At 40.5% G+C, this 10,180-nt stretch overlaps 2 protein-coding genes across 3 annotated transcripts; one reads left to right on the top strand and one right to left on the bottom strand.

Moving 5' to 3' along the window:
- The first annotated feature begins 576 nt into the window (after positions 1 to 576).
- Positions 577 to 3,659, top strand: LOC105383280 (engulfment and cell motility protein 1). The gene has a single exon (XM_011553312.3). It carries the CDS (start codon positions 695 to 697, stop codon positions 2,930 to 2,932), a length of 2,238 nt encoding a protein of 745 aa, XP_011551614.2. The 5' UTR covers positions 577 to 694; the 3' UTR covers positions 2,933 to 3,659.
- Positions 3,660 to 3,850: 191 nt separating this feature from the next.
- Positions 3,851 to 10,074, bottom strand: LOC105383279 (transmembrane protein 87A). Of its 2 annotated transcripts, XM_048624768.1 has the most exons (11): positions 9,806 to 10,074; positions 9,417 to 9,578; positions 8,984 to 9,175; positions 8,711 to 8,860; positions 7,589 to 7,764; positions 7,104 to 7,211; positions 6,486 to 6,618; positions 5,514 to 5,599; positions 4,892 to 5,012; positions 4,411 to 4,558; positions 3,851 to 4,109 (listed from the first exon to the last, which is right to left on the bottom strand). In XM_048624768.1, exons 1-11 carry the CDS (start codon positions 9,896 to 9,898, stop codon positions 3,892 to 3,894), a joined length of 1,587 nt encoding a protein of 528 aa, XP_048480725.1. In that variant the 5' UTR covers positions 9,899 to 10,074; the 3' UTR covers positions 3,851 to 3,891. The 2 variants fall into 2 exon arrangements, with proteins under 2 accessions (XP_048480725.1, XP_048480724.1); XM_048624767.1 differs by lacking the exon at positions 6,486 to 6,618 and having other exon boundaries at positions 5,514 to 5,732.
- Between the last annotated feature and the right edge of the window lie 106 nt (positions 10,075 to 10,180).

A 10,180-nucleotide genomic window follows, 5' to 3' on the forward strand; every position in this document is an offset into this window, starting at 1 on the left:
GGGTAGTTTCAAATAAGCATTTTTATTTTATTTTATAGGAGTATCGGACAGTACCGTCCGGCATATTGCAAAAGAGGGCTCTGTAATGGAATATTTCTAACTCCTGGAAGAAACAGAACAAGCCGTCTAAAAAGAGAAATTGATGATTTTACTATGTGTGCCCTTCGTCAACAAATCCGGATATTTTATACATTTGTTACGTTATCTAAATAAATATTTATTGGTTTCACTATAAGCCTTCATTTATTAACACCTTCTAGCTTGAATAATGAGCTTTTTTGTGGATGATAAGTTGTTTTTGAATACAGAAATAGGGTAGGTAGTCACAGGCAAAATTTCAAGTATCAAAGTCAGTTTTGTTTCGCTATATAGGGTTGCTACGTGAAAGATAGCTGCGCCCTCATTTAATTTCAGGACTTTATAGTTTCACTGTACTATCTTCTCCAAGTAATTATATTCCTGATTGGTACTTTTCTAAAGCAAGGATAGACATCTCGCTCCCGTTCGCAGCACTCAGAATAATAACACCCAAACGAAACGTCAAACAGTCTGTGAGGATTGCCTTGTCTGTCAAAAGTGCCAAATCAATCATATTTCTTTGGGAGTGCTTGAGTTGATGATTGTGATCTCATTCATTGTTTTTTGGCCCATTACTGATTTTATAATAAAATACTGTGTTTTAAATGTTGTGTAAATGACTACAAAATCCAACAAAATGCCGTCTGCGACGAAAGACTCGACAATATTAAAGATAGCTGTGGAAATGCTTAATGCACCCGAGACTCAGGACAAGGTGCCACTGTTGATCGAATTCGACCAAAGTCAACCTTTATCCAGCATTATTCAAGTCCAGCTCTGTAAACCTTGGGGCTTACCAGATCCTGAGAACTACGCCTTGCAGTTCTCTGAAAGTAATAATCGGAACTACATAACGGAAAAGAATCGTAACGAAATCAAGAATGGGCTAGTTCTGAGGCTCGAGCTGTCTCCTGCTCGGACTGTACAAGAAATACTTGGCAAAATTAACTCTGGAACTGAAGTTGAAAAACTGGCAGCCCTAGAAAAACTGTCTATACTGAGCAGTGATCTTACTTTTGCCCTTGAGTTCATAAACAAGAAAGGGCTGTCCCTTATAATCCAAAACATTGAATCGGGCAAGTTTTCCGGGAACTGCTTGAAATTCGCATTGGTCACCTTCGTAGAACTCATGGATCATGGAATTATATCTTGGGACATACTGGAAAATCCATTTATCAGTAAAGTGGCCAGTTTTATTAACAATTTAGCAAATGCTCAGGACCCAAAAGTTATTCAGTCCAGTCTTTCAATTCTGGAAAACATTGTACTAAACAGTTCAGGGAAGAACTTGCAAGTTGAGAATGAGATAACTATACCCAACCTGGTGTCACACCTGCAGAACTCATACCAGGACAGTGTCATACAACAGAATGCTATTGCTCTTATTAATGCTATTTTTTCTAAGGCAGATGTGACTAAAAGAAAAACTATTGCTGCTACCTTATCAAGCAAACAAGTTCGTAATGTGATCTATGACAACTTGATAGCTATGAGTGAATTTTCAAGGAATGCTCCTAAAGAGGGTGTAGGTACTGAGCTGGCTCATCAACTGTATGTTCTGCAGACACTGACCCTGGGACTGCTGGAACCAAGAATGAAACAAAGAGCTGACTCTCAGGAACAAGAATCACAGGAGAAAATTAAAGAACTCAGAAGAATTGCTTTTGAAAATGATGGAGCCTCAGCTATGGAAGTGAATGCACGGCGACAACTTAGCTTTTCCAAAGACAATACCAAAAAACTAGGATTCAAATGTGAAATTGATCCAATGAAAGATTTTAATGAGACTCCTCCTGGCATATTAGCTCTTGATTGTATGCTATATTTCTCTAGAAATTATCAGGAAGACTATACAAAGATTGTTTTAGAAAACAGTTGCAGAGCAGATGAGCATGAATGTCCATTTGGTAAAACAAGTGTAGAACTAGTGAAGCTGCTGTGTGACATCCTGCACATTGGAGAGCCGCCCAGCGAGCAGGGGCAGAGCTACCATCCACTGTTCTTCACTAATGATAGACCTTTTGAAGAACTCTTCTGTGTCTGCATTGTGCTACTCAACAAGACATGGAAGGAAATGAGGGCCACAACGGAAGACTTCATCAAAGTATTCAGTGTAGTCAGGGAACAGATAAGTAGGGCCCTGTCATCTTCACCTAACAGCTTTGAAAAATTTCGCCAAAAAATCAATCAGTTGACTTATTCAGAGATTACACAAATCTGGCAACAAGAGAGGACTAATAGAGAAGTTTGGGAATCTCATGCCCGTCCTATTGTAGAACTGAAGGAGAAAATCACCCCTGAAATAATTGAACTGATCCAGCAGCAAAGATTGGGTGTCTTGGTTGGTGGCACAAGATTCAAGAAGTATTCCTCTAGAGGTCAACGGATTAAAGAAAAGTTTTGGTTTGTTCGTCTTTCTCCCAACCACAAAGTTCTTCACTATGGTGATTGTGATGAAAAAAGCACACCAAGTATAGAAGAACTTGGAAACAAGATACCTGTGGCAGATATAAAGTGTCTCATAGTGGGTAAAGATTGTCCCCACATGAAAGATCTTAGAGGAAGAAAAATCACACCACAGCTGGCATTTTCTCTCATCTTGAAATCAGATAGTGTAACTTCCTTGGATTTCATGGCGCCAGATGAACAAATCTATGACTATTGGACCGATGGTATTAATGCCCTGCTTAATGAAAAAATGGTAAGCAAAAACTTTGAAAATGACTTAGAGACTCTGCTGTCTATGGACATCAAGGTCAGACTGCTAGATGCAGAAGGTATCGACATTCCAAAGGATCCCCCACCAATTCCAGATGAACCCGAAGATTATGACTTTTATTATGATAATAATTAAGTGTAACTCATTCTCAGTATGTTATTAGGCTTATAAATGTGTATGTTCTAGAATAGGACCCAAGGAACTATACTACTTCTTGATAGTATATGTATTCCACATTATTGAATTATTGTAAAAGAAATCCTGAATTAATACTTATTTTTAAGATAGGTTAAGGTAATAATATTGTATTTTTTAAATCTGAACAATGCACAAGGTTTCAGTGAGATTTATAAATGAATGATTTTCAGTATTTTCAAATTAAACAAATTAATGAGAGTAAGTAATAGTTTAGGATATATTTTGTTTTGTATTTTAGGCGTACAAGTAAATCAATTTTAATCAAACATGATACAAAAGACTGGCACTGTGTCAAATAATTTTAATGTCTTGACAATATAATAGAAAAGAAACTTCCAATATTTATATCTCACATTGAGAAAAAGATTCCAAATAGTTAAACATCAAATAAATATTGCTGCTGCGACATTTTACGGCTTACCAAGCTAAAAATGAAATAACTAGGTACCTACCTACTTAACTTATTATTATAGTTTTGTAAGTAATACTCAAGTACTCACCATGTTTATTTCTTATAATCTTTAAAATTTGGTGTTATATTTCTTACCAATACTTATTCATTTCATAAATTACTATTTTAGCAAATCATATTATACGCATATTTTTGTATACCAAAGAAATAATGCAATACAAACTGAGTGTAATAAATTTTACTTATCATAAATACTTAGTTTAATTTTGTTAATACCTACAATCATTTTCATTTCCAGATAGCTGAAAATATATAGTTTTTGTATAGCGGCCGGCCAAGTGGCTAAATCTTATAAATGTCTAGCGGAGGAGCAGAAGATTAAACTACCTAAATCCAAAAACCATTCCAAGACGAAAACAGTTACAGAAAGAAAACCCATTCACTCACATGACACATACATATATTACACAACAATACATCCACATCACTGCATCTTGGAGACTTCGAACTTGGTGTTGATGATTTCCTCATCGGAGTCTAGCAGCGGGAGGGTGCTGGTGGGTATGTTCTCCTCCACCCAGCGCAGGTCGGTCTCCAGGGAGTTGGGGTCGGGCAGCAGCTCTTTGGCCTCGTGGGAGTCGCCCGAACTTGTGCCGCGCATCTTCACGCCGTACGCGTCGTTCACGAATTGCTCTTCCTCTTCTGTGGGGATGAAGATGACTGGTCAACTTTCGTTGGTTTGTGACAGGGTGGTGGAGTGGAGGATGAGGTGGAATATTTTTTCTAAAGGTCCACACAAGCCAATTATCTTAAATGCACAGCCCATAATAATCCAAAATCCACTGCAGGACATGCGACTCGCCTTCAAGAATGGAGGGTTATTGTCATAATATCTACACTTGGCAGAAAGTTACTTTATGCTTGGCAGGCGGGGCTTAGAGGGGGATCGAACCCAGGACCTTCTTGGGATCTGCTAGACTACAGATACTTAAGCCATATTTACCATCATCATCATCAGCGTTGTCGAGGAGCGGCGTGAACGCGTACCGCTGGTTGTTATTGGTGGGCCGCCACAAAACCATGATGACGGTCAGCACACTCGCAAACAGAATGTGCCAATAAGCTTCATCCATCCATACCTCTTTCCAGTCCTGTAATAATAAGGTTGTTATATTATATCCGATGCGAGCTTTAGAATACTGAAACGTGAATTTTATGTGAGTTAGGTAATAACTTATATTTAGTATATTCCATTTGGAAGGGTCCTGGCTGGTTCCTCAAAGTGTTATATACCATGTCAAAGACAATGTAGTTCCATATAAATATTATGATGACTAAGACACACCCATTGTATATTTTGCTATGTGTAAAATGCATGTAAAATGAAATGCATGTTTTAAGATGGAGTTAATAGTTAGTGTGAACCAAAACCATAGGATGGGATGAGGGATGAACAATCACCATTATAAATAAGAAGTACTTACTGTGATGCATGCCAGAACTCTGTATGATTTGATAGAGTACAGCATGAATATAACTGATGATATGACGGCAAAGACTAGGGTGTTAGTGAAATGTCTGTATAAGGATAGTTTTATGGCGTTTCTGAAACAAAAGAAACACCCATGTAAATATGTTGTACCTTTTCCTCAACATAGTGTGCCTACTGTGAGTTTGAAAAAGAGGAATCATTCAGTATATCAAGCGCTTGAAAAAAATATACTGAGTAGGGTAAGATAGAGCTGTCAATCTTCAACAACCAATACAAGATGTACCATTTTTATACAATCATGCAAAGATGGATTCTGTTTCATGTAAATCAGCCCAGTAGTAGTATATGTATAACCTCACCAATAAAGAAATGAATATTAAATGGCGGTGTGTAAAATGCGAGTATTGACAGATCGGATCTTTCGCAAAAAAGACAAGGACATAATAGGGTGTAAATATAGTAATCCGAAATGGGTTACTCAGGGGGTCATACGAAACAACTTTTGTTTTATTACTATTGAACATCCGCGAAGAGTATAAAATAACGAGCAAATTGTAGTATTTATGGAGTCAACAGTACATAATCATATTATTTCCAAGCGGGATAGTGCTTACCTCCTCAGCTGCAGCGTGCGCATGGTGTGCGCGAGCGAGACGAACACCCACCAGCAGATGCCGCTGTCCAGCAGCGACAGTGGCGCCTCCGACAGCAGCAGGTCGCGGTTGCTGTCGTCGGCCTTGTGGTGCAGCCGCAGCCACGCCTCGATGGCGCCGAGCAGCCCCCAGAGCAGCCCCGTGCCGACCACGCGCTGCAGCGCCGGGCCCAGACGCGGCCTGTGACAATGATTCAGCGAATTAAGCGACAGTACAAAATGGCGGACTGACTAGTGCTATTTCGCTGAAGTCGTAGGTCTTTCTATATACAGCCGCCATTTTCGATATAAATACATTATTTCATTGGCTGATCGTAGCTGTCTGTATATACGGCCGCCATTTTCGATATACATTATGTCATCTGCCCGTAATTGACAACTGCTAGACCATGCTAGACATAGGCCTCTCCTAAAGAGCGCTGTCAGAACAGCGACAGTGGCGCCTCCGACAGCAGCAGGTCGCGGTTGCCGTCGTCGGCCTTGTGGTGCAGCCGCAGCCACGCCTCGATGGCGCCGAGCAGCCCCGTGCCGACCACGCGCTGCAGCGCCGGGCCCAGGCGCGGCCTGTGACAATGAGTCAGCGAATTAAGCGACAGTACAAAATGACGGACGGACGGATTATTTGTATACCGCCGCCATTTTCATATTTAAATTTTCTATATATACTATTAAATCGGCCCGTAATTGACAACTGCTAGACATAAAGAGCGCCCGGCAAACGTAGCGCTCTCAGAATAGCGACAGTGGCGCAGTTAGCGAATAAAGCAACGATTCGAAATGGCGGACGGACTCATGTTGTCTCACTGTAATCATAGCTCTTTCTATATACGGCCGCCATTTTCGATATAAGTACACTATTTCATCAGCCCGTCATTGACAACTGCTAGACATGGGCTTCTCCTAAAGAGCGCTGTCAGAATAGCGACAGTGGCGCCTCCGACAGCAGCAGGTCGCGGTTGCCGTCGTCGGCCTTGTGGTGCAGCCGCAGCCACGCCTCGATGGCGCCGAGCAGCCCCCAGAGCAGCCCCGTGCCGACCACGCGCTGCAGCGCCGGGCCCAGGCGCGGCCTGTGACAATGACTCAGCGAATAGAGTAGCAATACAAAATGGCGGACGGACGGACCCTTTGTTAGATTAGACCCTTAGACTCTGATGTGCATCACATCCAGTGGCGTGCTTTAGGAGAGGCCTACATTTGGACAGCAATAGGCTAAACAATATATGGGCTTTTTACATCTGAAATAAAGTTATATTATTATGATTACTATAGCGCACACCAATCGCGCTGCACACTGTTGTTATTTTCCTTTGGCGCCGAAAAGTGTTCATCTGCGTATTGATCACGATACATGAATTCTGCTGCACCTGTCCATCACTGTATTACATTAAAATTAGTTACTCATGATTATCATCACGACCCATCACGTCCCCACTGCTAGGGCACAAATCTCCTTCCAATTAAGGAATGGTTTTAGGTGTAGTCCACCACGCTGGCCTAGTGCGGGTTGGTGGATAAATTATTACTCGTGATTAGTGACTCGTGAATGACTCACTTGACGATGCCGAAGCCGAGCGACACGATGATGACGAGCATCCGGGCCAGCGCGCGCTTCGCCACCGACACCCACTCCGCGAACATGTACGCTTCCGAGTTGAAGTATCTGCCGGTTATAAATAAATAGCATGTTAATGTATGTATGTAATGTCGTTTTATTGGGTTATTCCCATGAGCTTCCCTTCGTAAAAGGATTTAATATAGGATTCCGTTTAGTAATCGCAGACATTTCAATTTATAATACGTATAGCGTGAAGTGAATGTAGATATTCTGACGTAATACTAGAATGGATAGTTTACCCCGAAAGATTGCAGCATTAACTCATCCGTCCATGAAAAGAGCCTTCCAGCATTCAGAAACTGATCGATTATGTGACTAGCTAACCCTTTCACCAGAGTAACAAACCCTACTCCCATTCCAGCGTAGCTAAACGCTAATCTGCTTCCAGTGTTTGTCACAGACGCGCTAAGAAGAAGACTCACCCAGTGCGATTAATAGACGAGTAAACCCCATAGTAAGTGGCGCTCTCGACCATGCCGAGTAGAGCCACGCCGCCGATCCAGTACTGGATGCGCAGCAGGTCGCGCCAGTTGAGCGCGCACACCAGCAGCCAGCTCGCGCACAGCACCGTGTACACTGCGCACATCACGCCGAAGAACTGCGGACATGTTTGGAAAAAATAATCTAATACAAGTAGTATTGAAGAAATACTGCAAGGCCTGAGCTGAAAGAAGGCTGGAGCGGTTGCTGAGGATAAGACGGCATGGCGCACGCTTGTAAAGGCCCTCTGTACCACTGGGGTACTTAAGGACAGCAAAACATCATCTATAGCAGCCCACTGCAGGACATAGGGCTCCTAAAGCACGCCACTGGACGCGATATAGATTTTTCGGCTCCCAACCCCCAATGCAGGAGTCCCTACTCTCCGCAGCGGAGTCTAGCAGCGCTTACAATATACTCCCGTCGCGCATCGCGCGGACACATACCACAAATGCATTTATTTATTTATTTAATTCAAAAGTTTACAATATATTTTTCGCTTAACCTAGTGATTCTGAAACTTGTTAGAGTTTGTACGACCACTAGTCATTCCTCCAAATTACAATTAATAGAATAAAGAACTTATTATTAGGTAGGTATACAAAACAATTCATAAATAAGTAAGTACTTATGAGTTACGACATAAGGTACGTCAGTAGCTGATTACTAATTTTATTGCATAGGTAAGGTAGAACCTAGCAACAGATTTATAAATAAATCTTAGGTAATATTTATTTTACAGGTCATACTGGCAATTATTATGTGTAAAGGTGTAAATATAAATAATTGATTTTGTGAGGTAGTTGTAACTGCATGACACTGTGCAGGCACCTAAAATTATTTTGATGGGCTGAGGGCTGGGATGAGTACTGTGTACCAAAGTGATGGCACTCTTTGGGATGTACAATTACTTTTACAGCTAATCAGTGTATAACTAGTCACCTAGGTATGCTGATTGTCATGCAGGTTCGGTTTGAAGGACTTAAAAAATATTAAATTGTCATCTTGTACCTATTATATGCATAAGGGAAAAATAGGTGCTACTTTATTTGAAAGGAACTCACTGGTAGCAATGGCCATATAGCAGCAGACAGATAGCCATATGGAGACACCATCTCCACCCTGACTGTGCCGTTGAATGCCTTACTGCTGGCAGCCGTCAGAGAGAATGTGTAGATGCCCTCCTTGTCTACCACTATCATTGGAGGGATTTTCTGTAACAGAAAAGTTGAAATGTCAATTTATTATTTAGTCATTATGGTGCCCTGTGTAGTCAATTTGCCAGCCAAGACTATTAATTTATTTTGAGTATGTAATGCAAAAAAAATTGTACTTACAGACAGTGTTTCAATTTCACTTTCCTGCTTCTGTACATTTCCACCAGCCAGTGAAGTTTTGTCATCACCTAATATTATAGTTATTTTGCTGAGACATGTGTGCGTTTCCTCTTTACTAAACACTTGTGGAAAAGTAATGTTCTGTGCTGTGAATGAGAACCTGTCGATATGACTCGGGCATTCTACTACACTCTGTAACAAATTTTATACTTAATTATTATTGAATTGAATAACTTTTGATTAGGATTAGGTTAGGTAACACAAAGTTTGTTGAAATAAATATGATTAAATGTGTATGGTAGGTACCATAGAATACTGAGTACTACTATACTGCTTATTCTATGATGGTATGGTCAGGTGCAGAGAAACCTGACCCCCCTCTCATACTAACAATGCTTCTGAGGATGGTCAGGTTTATCTGCCCCGTACTTACTTTTTCAAAATAATGAAAGTAGTCTGGTGAGCACATAGTGGGTGCCCATTGGTAGCTGACGGTGATATTTGTGGCTTGGACAGCATCACAGTGTATTGTAAGTGATCCTATTACTTTTGCACCCTTGAAAAGAGATTTCTCCAAATGAAATCCACAAGAGTCCTGTAAGAAATTTGATTTGTTATTAGAAGTTTCCTACATCATTACATGTGCATATAATCCATTTGAAGTTTAAACATTAATCAATAAAAATATCAGATAGGAGACTGTAGGTAAGCTGAGTGGCATGGTTTGGGCGCAGTTAGGAATAATGTTGGAACCGATGATTTGCGCAATGTATATAGGTAAATAAAGGGTGAGATACTGAGTGAGGCAGTACACTGGCTTACCCCGCTTAAAGGTATATCCCATTTTCCGACATCGGAAAAGCCGAATGAGGATTCGATGAGCACTAAAACTACAATAAGTAAACAGGGCAGCATTATGACTAAATAGGAAGTACACGATGGAAATATTTTATGGTGAGCTATTAAGAAAACAGTATTTGTATCGTCTCATTATTTTTGATCAAGAGCACATAACATAAATTCAATAAAATTGTTTTTACAAAACGAAAACCAACCACACACAACTTTTGACAAGATAACATTGATTGACGTTGCAGTGACATTTTACTTAAAAAAAAAGAATATGTGTTACTAGCAAAAATAATATTAAAGGTTCGCGCAAAAATTTGTACATTTTTATAAACTATCGCACAATAT

The sequence above is a fragment of the Plutella xylostella genome, chromosome 12 (genome assembly GCF_932276165.1).
Source record: "Plutella xylostella chromosome 12, ilPluXylo3.1, whole genome shotgun sequence".
NCBI classification, from domain to species: Eukaryota; Metazoa; Arthropoda; class Insecta; order Lepidoptera; family Plutellidae; genus Plutella; species Plutella xylostella.

Bases quoted from the DNA above. Each gene is read 5' to 3' on its own strand.
- LOC105383279 (XM_048624767.1), bottom strand. From the start codon at position 9,898: ATGCTGCCCTGTTTACTTATTGTAGTTTTAGTGCTCATCGAATCCTCA. The intron at 8,861-8,983 runs GTAAGTACAATT...TTTCTGTTACAG, and splicing joins GTGAAATTGAAACACTGTCT to AAAATCCCTCCAATGATAGT. The intron at 4,559-4,891 runs GTAAGTACTTCT...TTATTATTACAG, and splicing joins GAGTTCTGGCATGCATCACA to GACTGGAAAGAGGTATGGAT.
- LOC105383280 (XM_011553312.3), top strand. From the start codon at position 695: ATGACTACAAAATCCAACAAAATGCCGTCTGCGACGAAAGACTCGACA.